Genomic DNA, 21,705 nt, shown 5'->3' with positions numbered 1-21,705 from the left:
GCTGGACACGGTGATTGAATTAGATTTATTGCAACATATTTTGTACATTTATTGTGACATATAATTAAAATAGCTTGCATAAAAACTCGAGTACAAGAATCTAATTCGATATTTTCTGCAGTTATTACATTCAGATTTGGAAATATCGTATTAATAATATAATATGTTACAAAGAGTAAGTACTGCGAATTATTATTACTATTTTTTTTTTCTTTCAAGTATTTATATGTAAATAATGAGCTATAGGTTGGCTGCAATAATATTGTGCCCTTATCATTGGTAAATATATTAAATAATTAATTTTGTTTCATCATCTATTATTAGTATCATCTATGCCAATTTATTTCAATTTTATAGTAAAATTCTGTAATACATTGAATATGCGAAAGTTTCGTATGGAAAACGAAGGTCCTGCACGTAAAATTGTTCATTTTCACATAATACAGTAAATTTGCCGTGTTATTTATAAACTCTTCCAATTAGTTCTTTAAAAGCGCGTTATAAGTAAATTTTTAATAAACATAAAGTTATTATCTGTACATGCAAAAGTCTTTCATTAATTAAAAAAAATTGCTATAAATCTCATATTTACGAATTAACCGTTTCCGTTTGTAGTTGCTAAAATAGGAGAAAGTTAATAATTAATAATTATTTGAAAATAATGCTTTTTTTTTTTAATGAATTTATAACAAACAAAATTTTTTAAACTAATTTATACTCGCAAATAATTAATGAATATATAAATATAAGACATTACCTACACTTATTGGTGGTGAGAGGATATTTCGTTAATAAATTCGCTGTGTAGGTAGAATAGAACCTTAGTAACTTAATAACATTCAATTATTATTAATTTTTCTTTCATAAATTCGAAAATTTTATCAAATTTGTAAAAGTGTTAGATTTCTAAATTTTCGTAACTTGCAAAAACGAAGGAGACCAAACACACGAGCAAAGCCGATTATACTTTATACATAAAAAGTAGCTTTTAATAAAACGGCAATTTTAACTATATAATTTTTAATATTTTCTTATTATTTGCCATTATGTAAGAAGTTAACAAATAATTATTTATTTCAGAGTGCAACGAATGAAAGAATACCAGAGTTTTACATTCTACATTAATCATAATAGCACCAAATGAATTAACACGTAAAATAATTTAAAGTCCCACAATTATTTAGAGTAGTACGATCTGATAGTCTAACATGACATAATAGAAAATATCAATAAATAATGGTCAAGGTATTAGTATTACGTAACATGACAAGTCTCTCTTGCACATGTATGTTATTCACGTGCGTCTAAACTCGATCGGAAATGTGAGCTCCCACTCTTACTTCGTTACAGGTTTACTTTCACCACAAGTCTCTTCTGAATTGACTCTCTTATGACTTTACATTATTTTTTTTAGCTTCTTTTTTACAGCCTTTAGCAATTGCATCGACTACGTTAATTCGTATGTCCATTAATGAATAATAATAATTAGGAAGAAGCTTATGTGACAATGTAAATTGCTCTAGTAAATATTATTCTTATAAATTTTTTTAAATAAAAATTACAGGGGCTACTAATTTAAGAGCATCTGCGTATAGTTTTTTTTTTTTTTAATGCTAAATAATCTTGAATATTGTTTAATGTATGAGCATATATTTTAAAAAATTTTACATTTATTTACAGCTTTTCTTTTATAAAAAAAAAAAAAAAAAAAAAAAAAAAAAAAAAAAACATCTTAAATGCCAATATTTATAGTTTTGTACAAAATCTTATGAAACATAAAAATTCACAACAAAAATCTTGTGATTATTCAGAATTGTTTTAATGTAATGTATACGAATAAATATTGTTAAGTAGCACATTATAAAAATTAGAAGAAATTGAAGTATCGTCATAAAATAACTTAAAATGTTAAAATATTCATATGATTATGAAAGGTTTTTAATATTTTTTACAATTTTACTATATACTAATTAACAAATTTACTGCAAAATTTTTACCTTATCGTATAAAAATATTTAAAAAATTTTCACAAATTTCTATTACGTTTATTATTATTATTATTATTATTATTATTTGCTGCCGCAGAATAATAAATTCAGCAATCGAATCGCAAATAATACTAGTAACTTCTTAGCAGTTAATGTTAAGTTTTTAGAAGACTGCAAAATAGTAATAATATTTTTACGTGTAAACCTTTTAAATTTACCACAGTCATTAAAATTAGGTGGAAGATTTAGAAACAATATTTCTCATTTCTGGAAACTTGTTTCCCTAGTCAATGGTAAGTTGCCGAAATGACCCTTCCAAACCAAATATATCATGGTGGGTCTTGGGTTTCCCGGGCCGAAGAGTTTCCGTTGTTTTTATAGTCTCCTGCTCCTTGAACCAAGGACCATATTCTTCCAACTTCTTTATCCAGGTATCTAAAATTGCAATGAGAGAAAAGTTTTATCAATATGTAAAATTGATTATAAAATATAAAAATTCTCATTGTGTGTAATTATAATTGTGTGGGAATGTCGCACAAGTCTCATAGAGCTCGATTTAATATTTAAAATTCACGTAATATTTTAACAATAACCAAATATACCAATTAGACGTAATATTTTCACACACATTTCATACCTGTGCTCTTATATATTAATCTACAACAATAAAAGATCCTTATGACTTAAGACAAAAATAATAATAATAATAATAATAATAATAATAATAATAGTCTTAACATCTTCATTTAGATACCATAGCATACATTACAATTCAGAAACTTTAATTTTCATTTTCAAATAAAACTATAAAATTTAAAATTCTTTATTACATTAGTCTGCTAGAGAAAAAAAATAGAAATATTAGTTAAATCTGATAGTAAAATATAAATGATATATATGACGCAATCTGCAATCAATCAATCCATCAATCATTCGATTACAAACATTACATCATTGATATGATCACTTGAACAATTTGTTCGATATTTACAGTTATGTCAATGGACATTTTCATAAAATTTATTATACTTTCGCGTTGAAAAGCATTTTTAATAGGCTCCCTCAATAACTAAATACATAATGTATCTAATAAAGAATGCACCATCGATTCATTATATAAGCAATATTTTGCAAAAGGTTATTTATTTTCTATAACTTACATAATTTAGTGGACCAATTTTATAGCTGAGGCTATATATTATGAATTTAACGAGATATTTAAGGATTGTGAATTTTTCATTATTGCCAATTATAAATTTTTAAATAATGTTATGCTTGATTATTATTATTATTATTATTATTATTATTATTATTATTATGGACTATCATAATTCAGTACACGTAATTTATGATCATTATATACTATTTACCCCACTTTGCTTATTATCGTTGAAAATAAAAGTCTTATCCTGTGTATAAAATAATATTTGAAAAGACGTATTTTGAGATATAAGGAGCAGCTGCAGTTATACAATCATATATATGTGTGTGTGTGTGTGTGTGTGTGTGTGTGTGTGTGTGTTCCACGTCGGCAAATTTTTCATGGATTTATCGCTGGGGTGCGTGCATCGAAGAAAAACGAAATATAAAAAGTAAAATAATGATAAAAAGTGGAATAGACAGACCATGGATAGCCTGGATCGGTCCAGCTTGACCACCATACTCCATTGGCAATATTTCTTTGGGCACGTACTGGTAAAGTTTCTCGATATTGCTGTGAACGAATATTCGATTCTTGATCTTCTCCTTCAACAGAGGCTTCACAAAATTAATAATCGTATCAACGAGCGGACTGACGTTTATCACGTGCACCTCTTTCAATTTCACGGGGTAGGCCTCTTGCACGCACACAAGAAATTTCTTCACGAGAGTCGGCGTGAACTTGGAAAAATGCGCGGGTGTAGCTACACTCGCGTCGAGGACGTAAACATCCCCGGCAACACCAACGAGTTCCTCTTTCAATCGAACGTCGCCGATCATCAAGACTAACTTCATTGCCTCGGCGACATTCGGTGTGGGTAAATTCTTATCGACGCCGCTCATTATTATTACACGCCGACCGTTTTTCGTTAGGCCAGGCAGAGGTGGCACGTACCTGAAAAGTCAAGTCGGTCTAAACGTTAGATTTCCTTCAAGCGGGAAGATTTAATTAGATAGTCTACTTTATTAGAACAGCATTTTCTTCTTTTTTTCTTTTTTTTTTTTTCATGGCGTATTTAATTATATGAATTTTCACGAGATTATGTATTAGAATTACGCGTACAATAATTGCGTATTAAAGATAATTATTATAATTTAAATTTAAGCCTAAAAATTAATTTCTTATCTCATTCTTAATGAATGTCGCTTGTAAATCAATTGTAACGTTCTTTTAATTCGTTTATTATCAATATCAACATCAATCAAAAGTAAGGAATTAAATATCCTTCTATTAAATTATCGTTCGCCTTTTTTATTCTTCATTTATTTTCATTTCGTCCTTTAACTAATTATTTAATCTATTAATACATTATTCTAAAACTTCTCCCATATCGTTTCTTCATTAAAGGAAGAAAATCCGAAAACGTTAATATAATTTTATTTAATATGAAAATGCACATATTATATCTTAACTAATTTTAAATAATATTACTAATCAGCATCCTTTTAATTAATTGTACGACATTTGCATACCGAGTTATTTATACTATTATAATGCTCAAATAATATTAAAATTATATCATCGGCTATTATTTAGTTTAATCAGAAATTATAAGCATTAATTTTATTATACATAGGGGCTCATAATAATTATGTTAATTCTGGTTAGACATTGAATATTTAAATATTTACAAAATTCTCTGCTATAAAGCCTTTGGTCTTGATGCTTTTAAATATTTGACAATATATTTATAATAATTTATTTATAATGGTACGTCAGATATAAATTAAATACATCTAATATTCTTAATAGTACATTAAAAAACTACGAGTAATCATTAAATAAAGAATTATATTGTATTTAATGTACTATTAAGAACATTTTTAATCTTTTTCAAAATAATAAGCATATCGAATAGATGAAATATCTAATAAAAATTATCATAATTCTTATTAAATCTGAAAATACCATTATCAAATATTTTTCTATTATGTATTATGATATATATATATATAGAATTATTAAACAAGTTCAGAAAAAAAATGCATTATTACAATTTTAGTTCTATCAATAGAAGAACTTTTGTCTTTTATATAATAAGAGATTTTGTCTCTGACTGTTTTAAATTTGTTAATAAAAAATTATATATAAATGAAATTTAATTTGTACACATTGCTTATAATCTCCTTCATTTCCGGTCTGGTAACGTCACGATTGGAAAAAAATTCTGGAACAAGAGCACGCATTGTAAAATACATGTCTAATTTCTTTTTACATTTTTCAAGAGAAAATTTACATCCACGGAGAAAAGTCATAAGCCGATGATCATCTGAAAACAAAAATATATTAACAATTGGGTAATGAGACTTAAAAATAAAAAATATTGTTAAAAAATTAGTTACACAACAAACAGTTTATACAACAATTATGTATTTGTATATCAAAAATACGAAATATATTATGAATATTCAAATACACTGTTTCGATTATTTTTGATATGGCTTTATTATCATCTAATTTAATGCAATAAATAAAAGTTGTTTGTATTAATAATAAGCTTTAGTAATAATATTTACAAATATATTTTGATATTGTAGCCTTTTTCTTCAAAGATAAACTACTTTCTCGTTCATTTTTATATTGATAAATTGACTTTTATATTCTTCTACATATCTTCTACATAATTCACTATGTAATCTTAATTATGCACAACTCACCGTCAAAATTCGGTAAATGTGGTTGTTTAGAAATCCATTCTTTAATGTACTCTAAATCGTTTTGACGCGTGTCAACATTTTCATTCAACTCCACGCGGATCAGCTTAGACATTTCTTCCGTCGGTTGTATTAAGAGCATCTAAAAGACAAAAAAAAAACAATTATAATAAATAATATTGTAAAAAAATTTTAATCCACATTCATAAACATACAAAGTACTTTCTAAAACCAAGTTATTCTAAATGATATATTATGGTATTTTCTTTAAAGCGTCTTAACATTTATTTAATAGAAAAAATTTAAGCATTTACGAAACTCGTATATATATATATATATACATATATATATATATATATATATATATATATACATATATATACGCAAAAAAGATGACTATTTGTATGTGACATATAGATATAATAAATATATGTCAGTTTGAATCATTATAGAAACATATATATATATATATATATATTTGTTTTAGTTTTATTACAAAATGCAACTAAGTTCAACAGTTTTAGGCCACGTATTTAACTTAGTACATAACTAAATAAAAAGTAAAAGTCTGGATCGATGGATTGTGATTAAATGAAACAAGCATTGTGGATAAAAATATAAAAAAATTGACATTAACAGTGATGGCATAAGGACAATCTTTATGCTTGACCCTGTGCTTACATTATCCAGTAACTACTTATAGACAATTTGGTATTGTCCTTACATAACTTTCATTATTAAGTATTTATTGTTGAGATGGACGAATGCGCTTGATGAAAAACATAAAATCAGATAAATAATAATTCTAACACTCTATCGTAGGTTTTAGTTTTTGAAATTCGAGAATTATTTTTCTTTTCATTTTTTTTTTTTTGGCTCACAAAAAAGTGTCTGTGTAAGACTGCAACGAGTTGGTCCTAAAATCTTTCCGCATTAATTCCATCCTTTCATATGATAATTATTAATAATGCAATAAATTGTAGCAAACATTACAATTTAAACAAGAAATTTTCTCATTTATCCGAGGCCTTGATAATACTTTTTAAAATGTACTTGAAATAAGTCAGACCTTTAATGTACAACTCATTAATTTGTTACTAATTATGACACGACAGAAACCTTGGAAAACTACGATAACTACATTACTTTCTTCAGTCAAGATTATGTGCTACAATAAGTTTTCTTTACAATTGACTGTAAGAAGAGTGCGTGCGAAGAAATTTATTGAATTAATAAGAGAAGAGGTAAATTGTACATTATACATATATACATATATATATATATAACAGACAATAATAAAATGTATTTAATTATTATAAAATGTTATAAATTTTATTACTAATTGTAGGTACTAATTTCGTTTATTGCTAAATATTTTAAGCATTCGCTTCCTGAAAACTGGATCAAGTTCGCTTACATATGAAAATTTTCAAAGTAATATATTCTTAAGATTTTTTTAGTATTTATTTTTTTTTTTTTATTTTACAACTGCATTATAATGAAATGAGAAATGTTTCGCTCGAAACATTACACCTCTATCTTTTAAAAATATTATATATAATATATTTTTATTCTTTATTATTTGAAAATAGAAAAATAATAGTAGCGAACCTTGTAAATGATAACATAAATATTCTCTTTACTCTTAATAAATAAAAATTGAATTTAGCTCTTATAGGGCGTAAGGTGATTAAATTATTTAATTAAATTCTATAAACTTATCGTGTATTTTATAATAGATTTACTTATTTATTTTCTTCATAAAAATAATTGATTAACAATATTGCTATGGATAATTAAATATAAAATATAAACGATTTTAATGTAAACAAAGTACAAATTATATCCATTTGTTCATTATCAGTAGAAAATATAAAGCATCGAATAAAGAAAAAAATACTTAATGTGACTTCCTCCTACACGATTATTTTTATATTTGAAATAAATAACAAATATATTTTATCTAAGAATTATGTTCTGTTTTTTATCATTACGATAATAATGAAATTTATTCCTTATATTATAGCAAAAATAAAATTTTTATACATAAATTCCTATAAAAAACAGCATTCATTAATGCCGAAAGACAAAGCAATGATTTAATCTTAATACCTTTGTTTAAATTATATTTAAAGTTAATAAATATATCGGATAGCTTTTAATGTCCTTATTTACTTGAATAATCAAATATCATCAATGTTTAAAAGAAAAAAATTATATCCATGTTAAATGGAGAGCTACAATAAATTGTATCGTGTTGAATTTTTGACAAAATATAAAATTTTATGGTTAAACAATAGATGAAAGATACATATAGTTTAACATATGCTTATTTATATAGAATTTTATTTATAAGTTAACATAAAAGTAATGTTGCGAGTCCATTTACATTACACTATTTTTAAACAATTCCACCACAAATTACATAAAACATGATTTATATAAAAAAATTGTAATTATATTTAATTTTAATTATATTTAATTGTATTAGTGACAAGTTGCATTTGCAAAAATTCATCTTCTTCACTTTATCTAAAGTATTTACATGACATGACATGGTAGGAGATAATTTGCGTTAAATTTCTATAATAAATTATTTTCATAGATATTTTTGAAATTGATGTATATGTCATATAGCATGTGTTTATTTAAAATTGAATAAACGTGTCAGGGAAAAATATTAAGTGACAGAATAAATTTTTCACAAGATTCATAAGATATATATATATATATATATATATAATACTCTTTATGCTAAAGTTTTTCAATTAACCATTTTTTTGTAAGTTTTGACCTTTTCTTTAGGAATGTGCTACACTTTATTGTTTGTACTTAATTTTTATACGTATATACGGTTATCAATCTTTGGTAAATTAAAAAAATTATTCTAGATGAAGGTAGCATTTCTTTTGAATAAACTAACGCAATAATTAAATGAACAAAAATTTAGAAAGTAATATGAGATTCGAGATTAGTCTCGGAGATAAAGATAATTAATGTTGGCATTTGCCTGACTTTAACTGAATTTTTTTCCACCTTACTTCGCTATGCTACAGAATTTCAACAATTTTACGCATGATGTTGTAAACGCAATATTTAAAGAACGTATACGCAAACATACTAATACACCTGACTGCAAACACAAGAGCGCAAAAATAAATGAAAGTCATATGAAATTGAAGGTTGCATAAGCAGTTTTACCTAGATTACGCCGCATGGACTTTTCGTAAGGATTTAATGCGCCAGCGGTGACCGGAGCGCGGATTCGCCATTGCCACACCATGACTTTCACTTTGACGTCTCGTTGCTGATGCTGCTCTCTTGTTGTTGCTGAGCAACTCGTGAATCAACTTCTTATTCATCTATTCGGTTTTAAATGTTATACACGCCGTATAATCGTGAATGACTTTATTACAAAGGCTGATTTATCCGCGATCTAACGAAAATTGCATCGCATCATTAGATTCTCTGCTTTCTTTTTCATGATTTATGGTTCTGATCGATTTTCTTTTTGGATATGGCTGAAGAAACATCGATACTGAATAGTGAATTTTTACAGTGATTACAATCTCAAGTGATGTTTTCTCTTTTTTCTTTTTTCTTTTTTGTAATTCAGTAATAAGTGGAACGATATTGTTGTAGTTTTTTGGTGAAAATTTCGCCCGCGCGCGCATGTGTGTGTGTGTGTGCGCGTGCGCGTGTGTGTGTGTGCGTGTGTGATTGAAGTAAATACGCAATTGAATCAAAGTTTGCGTAATCCGTTAAAAAAAACAAAAATAAATATAACTTAATTTCCTACGACATTATTTTAGTAGCTAACTTTCACAAAATTATAATAAACGTTTTATTTTGTAATTTCTTATTTACATTTCATTTTATTTACGATTTTTCTAAAAACGCATGTACTTTGATATCTTTCGAGAAAAAATAAATATATCCAACTTATAAATTGAATTAAGCTATTGTTTTCGCAAATAATCTCTAAAAATTGTTATTGTATTTTTTAAGTTATATTTTTTGGTGCAACCGCAACTCTTGTCATTTATATGTCAAATCCATTTGAATTGTTATACCTATGATGAGCTATAAAGGAAACGTTCAATTTCATTTCAAATGAGTTCTATAATTTTCTTTATTCTCCTAACTTCGTAATTCTATGAATTTTTAATGAAATTAGCTCTTGAAACTTTTTATTATCAGAGATAAAAATTATTGTATTGATATCGATGAGCTTATGAAATATTGTTATAAATAAAATTTTGATACGTAATGTAAAAAATATTAAACGATTGTTTCATAAAAAAAAATTTAATTTTAATGCCATGCACTATAGTGTTTATATTTGTAAAAACAATCTTTTTTGCTTACGATGTTAAATAAATTCTTAATTTTTTGTTACCCAAAGAGCATTATCGAAAACAGAAAATATTAATACTTAATAATATTTTATTACAAACATTGTATTATATCATTATTATTAGTACTCTATGGTTATGCTATAATAATTTAATAAATTCTCCCTACTTTCATTGCATTAACGAAAATTGTATTACAATGTTTACATAAATATTTTATAAAATAATTTTCAAAATTTTTGTATGGAGTATTAAGGATAAAATCATATAATTTCATGATAAAAACAATGTAATGCTTGCTAGTTGCTCATTATAGCTGAATATTTAATAATTTAAAGAATTAAATATATTCATAATGACATTTATGTTTACATAATCGATAAATAGGATTAATATTTTCTTTTTGTGAGTAACCTACATACACGACAACCTAAATTTCCAAAGAATTAAATTAAACTCAAGCAAAACACAACTAAGCTTTTAATTTTCTTTAATAGACTAGAATAGAAAAACTATATGTAATTTCTTTTTTTAACTTTGTTATTTCTATCAACGAATAAAGATATAAATTTAAAGAGAAAAAAAGCATGTAAATAGAGATATTAAAAACTGATTTATTATTAAATAATATATATTATATTAAATATAATGGAGTCATAAGGTACGAAAGTATGGATGGATATTTTTATAATTTCATTTAAAATCGTGTTTTATTTTTTCTTTAACGACGGAAGGAACAATAATAGAAATTCAGAGTTTTCTTTCTATTCGGGTCGGTGTTATCAAAAGGATACATACTTTTTATAAGAGTAAAAATCTTTCTCAACTAATTCATGGTAATATCAAATTTAAAATATAATTCCGCCGATATAATATTGCTCAATCATAAATAACAGTAATGATTCGAGAATTCTACTTTTACATCAAGGCGCGCGACCGGACGAATGCACGTACGCGGGCGCGCGCGCGCGCACACACTCACGCACGCACTACTACTATCGCTATTGCTACTGCTAGTATTACTTTACGAGACTCACCTTGGTCGCGCTTGTGATACTTTCGTTTTAGTCGTACGATGTGGACGAACGTGCGGAGAAGAAAATTATGACCAGCCGATACTGTCGCTTCCTTCGTGCGCTTCGGGCCCACGGTGCCTTGGGACTGGTATCGGCGAACTACTGGACCAGCTATCGGCAAATGGAGGAAAAACTTGAAATGGCTTGCTTGGAGACGGTCCTCGAGAGTGGGAGAGCTCGTGGACCGGTTCTTTCTTTATATCTCGGACGCTGTTGAGTGGCTCCCCACTATGGGCCGAGGGGGCCCGAAATGATCGCGTGCGCACTTTGCCAGCGAACTTTCGACTCATTCGCTGAGCGGTATTTGGTCGCTTTTTTCCCCGGGCAACGAGCCGCGTGTCCCGCACTTTGCTTATTCGATAAAAGCTGACTGCTCGCCTCATAATGCAATTGCCGACGAATTGCCAATTAACGTGAGCTTAGCTTGTTCAGTCGTCCTCGAGCCGGGATTTCCCGTAGTCCGTCGAGCCTCGATTCTGGCCGACGATGTCATCCAAGCTGATTTCGCTTTTGATTCTTTTGCGTGCGTATCGCCTAATAAAACCTTGTCTTGCCTCTGGATATTAACTATTTCATTCGCATCTCTTTTGAATTTAACATTTTGAGTCACCTTTTCCTTGCCGCATATCGCAAGTTTAATGTGAAGCACGTGGTACAACAATGCTCACAATAATTCATCGAGTTATTTAAATTAATCTTTAATCTATTCAGCCAAAGCTTTCTGATAATACTTTCGTAAGAGGTAATTGTGCACTAACTTTAAACCTAAACTTATTCATTTTTCTTTCTTTTCTTATTATGCCGATTTATATTACTTTCGCGTAATTTAACAATACAAAATTATAATTTGAATTAAAATTGCAAAAATTGCTTACATTGGTTGCAACTACCGACGCTAAAAGAGCATTCGATTTAATAGATCCGATCTATTAATATCAAACCAATTCACATATAGCTAGTTATCGTTTATACTACGAGGAAGTATCAAAATTAACCTCCCTCCCCTGATCCCCGCCACTCGCCAGGCTATTCTTTTAATAATAGAAATTAAAATTGAAAGGATAATTCGTTAATTTTACTCGAAACATTAGCTATTTTTTATTTCATCGTAAAGTTCATTGATCGTCGACATTACTATAATGGCACTAAGAATAATTAATAATGCTATCTTATTTATGCTTCAAGTAGATTAAATCGTGCAAAATTACTTTTTGAAGACTCTCGATAATTTATCGCTTCGACAAAAATAAGTAATTTATATTATTTTCAAAATTCTGTTTACTCTGACTGTATTATCACATTCTTTTATACATGAAAAGAATATTAAAATTCCACTGTATTTGAGAATTTCATAGTGGAATGGCCTCTCATATAAAAAGATGCATTTTATTATAATTAGCATAAATTATAAAATTTATTTGCGTGTATTGGATTTTTATCATATGAATTCAAATATTTTGTATGTTGAGGAGGCCAGTTGAGGAAATGAATATTTCATTAAATTCATGGCCATGAAAGTGAGTAGGTGGACCATAAATATAACGTAAATGAATTCGTGTATTGTTTGTATTTAGTCGCTGGACCAACGTTCAAATGAAATTTAATTATGCTTAATTAACTAAGCGTAATTCTTTGCGATAATATCAGTAAAATTTATGTACGTAAAAGAAAATTCATACAAATTAGCTAGTAATATAAAATAATAAAAATTTCGTCGAATAGACACATTATCTAGAATAATCAGAATATAATATCTCTCGTTTCGTAGTTAGAGAAAGCATTTTAATTGTACATATACAAACAAGTTTTAAAATACTGAAAACTATAATAAAAAAAAAGTACTAAATTTACAAATAATAATTCCAATGAATTACAAAATGTAAAAATTTCTAAGATCTGTAAAAATTTATTAGGACGGCTTCATATATAATAAAATACTAAAACATGTTTAAAAAATTTACAAACAAGACTTATTTAGCTATCGAAATTTTAAGTATATGGAATATCTTTCTATTTTTTTCAGATTCTGACAATGTATATATATATATCACAGTATATCCTCGGTAAGTAATGATAAAATATAAATAAAATGAAATATATAAGTTGTTTATAGAAAACAAGACTTTTTATAATATACATATTAATCTATTTTATTAATAATTTAAATATATCGTATAATTCTAACTGTTTTAGGATTTAAGTGTTACAAGGTATAACATTATTATTTTAACATTATTATTTAAATAAATTTAAGATATTCCAAAGAAGGAACGTAAACTTTTTACTTTTCCGAGTGTATGCGAATTAAATATATCTCTAACGAGGAGACTTACAATTCAGTATTCTAGAATATATAGAAATATTTCAATTTTTTAAAAACAAGAAGAGACTCAAGAACTTTGACGGATATCAGAGTTGAAGAATTGTAAAGGATATCCGAATCCACATCTTTTAGTATTGAATAATAGCAGTGAAATAGTATATAATTTAATAATAATTCCTTGTGTTTCAATGTATTTTTACTTTTATTTCGATCTTATTGTTATAGTTACTAAATTATTATTGAATAAAATTATTATTTAACGTACTTAGGTGTTTACTTACTATACTTTTACTTACTACCTTCAACAACGGATAAAAAAATTTAATTTCTTCATACATAATTAAATGTATATCTCTAAGTATAATCGTGTGTTTGTTGACATATCAACATCTTTTTCTCTCTATATAATTGATAGTAATAATAAATAATAAATAATAAATTAATGGTGATTATTATGTAGAAACGTTGATGTCATGCATAATAAATTTATATAGAAAAATGAATAAGCTCAATTAATTTGCATTAAATTTTATTGAAATAAATTATTTTAATACTATACACACTATTTTACGGCATATACATATAGAAATTTTATTAAATATATGAATTACATGAATTATATAAATTTACAAATTTGCATATGCAAAATTAATTATACTCGTTATTTCCACCATAAATTTCCAACTATAGAGGAATATTTCAGCTACCGAATGTGCAACGTAGACAAACAAACTTTTTCAGATAATTAATATTTATTCTATTTAATGTAATTTCATTTTTATGTTTTTCACATTCATCCATAAATTTAAATTCCATACGTACAAATGATTTTCTTAATTAGATAGCTTAATCATTATATTTATAAAATATTGAATTGTTCGATAGGGAAACGGGAAAATATAGTCTACACTGCATATTTGTAGCCAAGCATTATTACCAGAAAAATTATGGTCAATTTTTCTTTTCTATAGCGAACGATAAATTGATAATTTTTTTGTACGTGCCCAGAATAAAACATCATGTATCACTATTATTATTACAGTTTTTTTTTATCATCAATATATATAATGTAAGTAGGTGCAAATGTGCGTCTTGGAACATTCCGCTGACTCTGCATGCGCAGATTGCGAAAGAACATTGAATTTACGAACCATATATATAAATATAAAGTGCCTCTCTCCGATTGCCACAATTTTAAATGTAAAATACATGCATATTTATTAATTACAAGACAATATTGTATTTCAATATACTCGTCCAATATCGAAGAATGGCTCTACTAGTGCGAACATTTAATTGCAATATTTGGAATGGGTATTTAAAATAAAATTTCTAAATGAAAAATCCAAAGTTACCAGAAGCATTAGTTTTACGAAACTGTTAATTTCTTAGGAATGAGTTGTAGAAAATTAATTAATTCATTCATTGTTTTACTTCTATTTGCATTTTTATTTATTGATTTAATAATTATATATATATAGCAGATTCATAAGAGAAAATAATAATATAATAATAATTTGTAAATTGTGCACCGGGGATTTTTAAAGTCAACATTATAGAATTTTATTTCATTTTCTTTTCTAGAAAATGTACAAATGTTTGAGAAAGTATTCATAGTTTTAATAGCTAAAATTCACTATAACATAATACGTACATAATTTATTATACATAGATATTTACATTAGGTAAGAGTGTAACTTCTGGAACGTAGAATAATTTAACTGAAAATATAATACCACATAAATGAAAATTTTTAGTAAATTCCTCTCTCCTTTATCATTTTTCAAGACATTGCAAATAAGGCACCTAGATAGCTTATTTTTTTATCAAGTATATTAAGTTATATTATATATTATTTATTTCTCATATATATATATATATATATATATATATATATATATATATATAAATTAATAATATATTAAGTAAAATAAATAATATTACTGTACAAGGATAGTAATGAACAAATTAGAAAATCGTTAAAAAAATATTTACACCAAGTAATTTTTATCAGAAAAAATTTTCAAAAATTTACTATCAAATATTTAAAACGCATAATTCAATAAAGAAAATATTTATATTAAATTCGAATATTGTAATGCTATAGTACGTTAAATAATTTCAATATATAATTCATGATATAGCCCATTAATAATAGTCATAAGATAGCTAAATAACATAAATACCAAGTATAGATCTATTTGTTAAGTTGATCGGATAATGGATAAATTCTAATAATGTACATTACTATTTATCGATATGAATTGTAAAACCCATGTACATGAAATAAAACGTAGGGGTAAAACTAAAAACAACAAAATTCCTAATGAATATTGAATTTACATAATCAAATTAACCTGCATTAAAATTTAAATAAAAAACACTAATATATTTTTAATTGTTATTAAATATTTAATTGTTAATTGTATTAATTATTATAAGTTCAATTATTTTAGACAATTTCATATAGAATTATGATTAACAATATATATATATATATATATATATATATATTGTGTAATGTAAAATTAAAATTTTAATGTATAAATTGTTATAATTGTTAAAATTTCAGCAGTGATAAGAGTAGAGTAGGAGGTGAGTCGATGGCAAGTGTTGGTTGTCGCATCATTTCCCATTTTTCTTTCAATGACAATGTTAGGCGGTATATCTATTATATTCAAAAATGTATTCTGAAATAATTGCTCAGTATTAGATGAGAATATCTTTAAATTACTTATATTGAAACTTTATATTTACATTTTTCTCCGTAGCATTAATTGCAATGATTTTTTTTTCATGAAGTTTCTATAAAATAAATTATTTGGTTAACCATAATGCACTACATACGTATGAATAATATTCATAATAAACATTAAGCAGAACATTTCTAACTTTATAATTTACTTATTATGTGGATGTAATATTTCGAATATTTTTAACTTAATTATGTAGTACAAGATAATATATAAAAAATATAAGGTTTTAATTTTAAATTACCTCGACTTCAGAATCTTTTTCCTTTGAATTGTACAATAAGATTGATTTCTGAAAAATTGTAATTGTAAATCAAAATATTTTACTCATAAATAATAATTAGAAAAATATACGAAAATTATATTATATGAAATGTTAATATAGAATTAAACATATATATATATGTTTCGATATTTTTTTTGTTTTTAAAATACATTTTTCGACGCTAAAATAAACATATTATAAAGCATCTTACTTAAATTATGTATAAATTGAATAAAATTCATTATTCAATGCTAAATAATCAAATTATTGTTATTGATAATTGTTTACGTGCGTATAATAATTAAATAATTAAAAATAATTAAACGTTATCAAAATTTAATAACAGTGTATGCAATAAGGGTAGCGAAAAATTTACAATGTGCATATATGATGTTTTTTCATATTATTTTTATTTATATTTTTTTTGTAATTGATAATAACGCATGAAATAACTTTTAATGAATTATGCTAATTGTCTGACAATTTTGTTATTGAATGATTTATATAAATCGAAAAATCAATATCTATTCCTACATTAAATGAATACTATCTATCCAAGTTCTAAACTTCTATCTCCGATCGAAATGGAAGCTAAAACATATTATGCACGAACATTAAGTCAATCTGATCTTTACAATTGTAAATTATATGAAAGAATTTGTAATGTTTTAATAACTTAATTACAAGAATTCGATAGTACTTCATTCAAAATATTGTTCTGCAAACTCACTTCTTCAACTTTGTTATCTATTTGATCATCGTTCCTGAGGAATCGTTCGCGTGGTTCATCCATTTCGTCGTCCGTGATGATTGATCCGTTGATCGCTGGTTGTTGGACATTGAATGGGGGAAAGTGCGGAATTAAGTGGAACTGACCACAGTTACTTGTCGAGCCATGACAATCCTTGTTATCGATAAGAGTGCGTATGAAGCTTGGCAATTCATATAGTGTCTGAATGTCAATATCGTCGAATGATCGCAAAATGGGTCCTCGAGCGAAAAGTCGCACCGCCTTACTCTTATCACGTGGACAGGTACTCGTCACGAACGTCAGAGTATTCTTCGACTGGACCTTTGATCATCCGTAATCATAAAAATATTCTGTTGTTATAGCTTATTTGACATTCCAGTATTATCGATAATAAACATTATTTAACAATATTTGACAAAATATTATTTTGTATAAGAAATATTAAATTTGAAATATGTGCTGTTGCTATCAATGTAAAGGAAGTATAAAATTTATTCTTTCGCCGATCTGAACACAAATACAAATTAAAACAATTTTTAATTAAATTAAATTATTAAAAGTCCATGCAACTTATCCTACCACTGCGAAGGAAAAATTAATTAGGCGATTATCTTTCTGTTAGAATATTGGAATTGTTGTTAAATTGTTATCGATATTAAATTGATAAGTCGATTGTGGATAACTAATACGTGATAACCTTCCGCCAAAGGAAAATGGCGTAGTTACGCAAATGTTGGGAAAAAGGAGTCTTGTTTATTGTTCTTTCGAAGCTTTCATTTTCCGTAGAAAAGATACATTTAAGGCCCCGCGGTCCGTTTAGATTAATTTTATCATTTACTTACGTGACAATATATAGATAATAATTTTTAATTAATTAAAAATAATTAAACGTTATCAAAACTTAATAACAGAGTATGCAATAAGGATAGCGAAAAATTTACAATGTGCATATATGATGTTTTTTTATATATTAATTTAATTAATATAATAAAAGTTAAGTTGTATTAAGTTACGTTTAATTAATTTAATGATTAAATATAATAATTGTATGATTGGTAGAAAATTTTATGCGATAAAACAGTTTAGCTAAGTTGAGTTCGAAAAAAAATTATCTGCAAAATTAAATTCCTGTTTTGTGCATCAAGAGAATGTGTATATAAATTTTGACAAATATAAAGACAAAAAATTACGCAACTGACTTTTCATCGAACTAAGCAAACAGAAAAATTGTTGATTGAAGTAATGAAGAATTGTTAATGGAAGATATCATTTTAAATATATTGGAACGATCGGTACATATACATGTAATGTTATAAAATAATTATGTACAAATATGTTTATTATATTTGGTAAATATCAATTTTAAAAACAATAAAATAATGTTTATCAACATCATTTGAGGATTTATGAGGACTTATTACATGCATTTTATACGTTTTATAACTTTAAAGTAAATTTGAAATTACTCTTTGTACACTTTATACAGTTATTTGTTATTATGCTTATGATTATTGTAAATTATATTCTAATATATTAATAAATTAAGCTGTATTTCATGAAAATTATGAAAATTAATATTTAATTAGTAATTAAGAACTAATTAGCAATTTAATATTAATTGATTTTTTTTCTTCTAAGGTAAGCTACATTGTCATTGAGAAAGCAATTATAAAAGGGCATTTAAAAAAAATCGTCTTCATAACTTACGAAATTACGAAATAGTTCAAAAATGTCGTTAAATTCTTCAGCGTTCATCGTAATTACGAGTACATAACCATTTTCATTAGGTAACATCGTCAACTCCTCGAAAATACGAGAGGCTAATTCGAGGAATAGGTAGTTACGCTGCTGTTTTGAATTGCTATAATTTTTCAAGTTGCTGAGGTTTTTGAAAAATGCGCTTTTCAATTTCTTTAAAATATCCTTTATCTTCTTAAATTTTTTTATTTGACTCTTATCATCCGGCGTATATCGATCCATTTCATCTGCTAAATAAAATTTTGAATCATATAAAATTTATTAATCATAATGTATTTTGAAAATATTTTTAATATTTTATTAGATGCGTATGTGCTTGTGCAGAAAAATGATAAAATCTTATAAAGTTTACGAGCTCGGCACACATTATCGACAAAGTTTTTATATTTCAAAAAACGATTAAACGTTTTGAAAGTGTACATTGCGTTCATTAAATATAATAATTAGAACACGTGGAATTCTCAAAAATATTCAATTGCAAAATTCTAGTTTTTTTCGTTTTATTTAATAAATTTCATAATTAACTTCTTGTTCAATAATTTATCTATCGTGCTAATCTAATTATACAAAAATTCATTCAAGAAAATTATAATTACATAGATACTTTAGAAGAATTTTTATTCAAATGATAAATCAATAAATAAGAATTTTATTAACTAAAATCTTGCCAATTTATATATGTATGAAAATACAAATGTATTCTTACATTTATATTTCATACAAAAGATTATGCAATGTTTTGTTAGATGTACTTACATAAAAAACATATACATAACTTGGAAAATTATATGTAAAACTTAAAACTTATATAATAATTAAAAATTCGTTACTCAAACAAATCTAACGTATTTTACATAGAAATTATATTAAATTATTTATCTAAACTTATAAGATAAACAATTAAAACCTTGATTTCAATTTACTTGAATAATTTTCTTGCCAAAATTTTTTCCAACTATTTATATGTTTTTCAAATTCCATTTCTGTATTCTGCACATCAATATCATCTACTTTATATAAAGAACCTATGAAAATAAAAAATACGCGTAAATTTTTTTTTTTTTTTTTTTTTTATCCATTCTTTCAGAATGTTCGTAAGAATTTTCATACTGGTGGTCATTTTTTTTATATGCTGTGCCCAGGATAAAAGTGAGACAATATTTGATCCAAATAATGCCTCGCAATCACAATCTTCATCTTTATCAGAAAATTCAAATTCGAATGGATTCTTAGGGCAGCTCTAAGGTATGTTTGTACAAAAAATAAAAAAAAAAATGTTTTAATATTTCGTCCTACACTTAATTAACATCAGTAAATTGTCAATATTATTTTTAAATTATGATAGAACCTGTAAAAGTCCTTGAAATGAAAATGACCGTAAAGTTTCAAAATTAAGTTTTAGGAAATTTTTTCTTTCATCTAATTTGTTAATGAGTAGTAAAATGACGTTTAGGGGTCCATATTCGATCTTCTTGTGTATATTTTTTTCGTTATTATTTCCTTGTTCATCCAAGTTCAGCTGCGATTCAGCAAGTATTTTTGTAATGAAATTTGTGTCATTTTCGTAGTTTCTTTGAACATAATAAAATAATTCTTGTAAGAAAATAAAATTAGAATAATATGAGTAGTACGTTAAGTAATATTAATTTAATGTATATAAAAATTATATTGACATAAAATTCGTGAAAAACTATTATCTACCTACCCCCCTCGTTACTTACAATTGTTTAATTTAAGTTATCTATTGAGCTCGTATATAGTTGAAAATTAATGTAAATCAATAAATGATGCATATGAAATTAGAACGTGCCGAGTAAAAAAGTTTCAATATTATTAAAAATAATTTAGATAATTATGAAAAGATTGTTCCAATAGAATATATTGATGTATTATTCAATGAATTTATACAAATATTTATTTTTATTTTTTTTTTTTTTTTTATTTTTTTCGATAAAAGAAAGCTCTAACCTTCTTACATTCAACAAATTTTTACTATTTGTGATGTTTTTTGTATCTAATAATATCTCATTTTCTGAAGTTTTTATTTTGTCATTAGTTACTTCTGCTTCAACATCCTTCATCGATATTTTCTTTAATGCTTCTGGCGCTTGATTTGTTTCCGTGACGGTCCTCCATTCTGAAAATTCTGTTAAATATAATTCATTAGAAGGTATGTTGAAAGGGAATACTCGATTGTCAAATATAAAATAATAATTGTGTTAGCGAAAGATAAAATGTCATTTACCTGTACGATTTGTTGACAAACCAAAGCTCATCGATATTATACATAATGAACTTACAAAAATCGAAATTCTATTTCGTTTCATTTTATATTATATAAAATCCTAACAAAATTATTATTTATTATTGTTAATTTCTGTTTAATTAAATTTTTATTGATGAAGAAATTACAGCAACGTTATATTATTTATGCATAAATTATTATATTTAAATGGCGTAGAAAATTGTACGATGCTTAGCAACGGAAAACAAAAAAAGCATAAAAAAATTTTAAATTTTTTTTTTTTTTTTTTTTTTTTTTTTAGGAATAATTTTAATGTTAATGGATTTGGTATAAAAA

At 25.7% G+C, this 21,705-nt stretch overlaps 2 protein-coding genes across 2 annotated transcripts; both read right to left on the bottom strand.

Annotated features, from left to right (window-relative positions):
* Positions 1-2,066: 2,066 nt before the first annotated feature.
* LOC105362646 (alpha-tocopherol transfer protein-like) lies at positions 2,067-5,985 on the bottom strand. The gene is made up of 4 exons (XM_011500129.1): positions 5,847-5,985; positions 5,299-5,458; positions 3,614-4,083; positions 2,067-2,423 (listed from the first exon to the last, which is right to left on the bottom strand). Exons 1-4 carry the CDS (start codon positions 5,983-5,985, stop codon positions 2,272-2,274), a joined length of 921 nt encoding a protein of 306 aa, XP_011498431.1. The 3' UTR covers positions 2,067-2,271.
* Positions 5,986-17,165: 11,180 nt separating this feature from the next.
* LOC105362753 (uncharacterized) lies at positions 17,166-21,400 on the bottom strand. Its single transcript, XM_011500241.1, has 8 exons — positions 21,370-21,400; positions 21,093-21,270; positions 20,473-20,695; positions 20,235-20,364; positions 20,136-20,149; positions 19,074-19,289; positions 17,300-17,687; positions 17,166-17,206 (listed from the first exon to the last, which is right to left on the bottom strand). Exons 1-8 carry the CDS (start codon positions 21,398-21,400, stop codon positions 17,166-17,168), a joined length of 1,221 nt encoding a protein of 406 aa, XP_011498543.1.
* Between the last annotated feature and the right edge of the window lie 305 nt (positions 21,401-21,705).

The sequence above is a fragment of the Ceratosolen solmsi genome, unplaced genomic scaffold (genome assembly GCF_000503995.2).
Source record: "Ceratosolen solmsi marchali unplaced genomic scaffold, CerSol_1.0 scaffold41, whole genome shotgun sequence".
NCBI lineage: Eukaryota > Metazoa > Arthropoda > Insecta > Hymenoptera > Agaonidae > Ceratosolen > Ceratosolen solmsi.
This window is presented reverse-complemented; position numbering and strand designations above follow the sequence as displayed.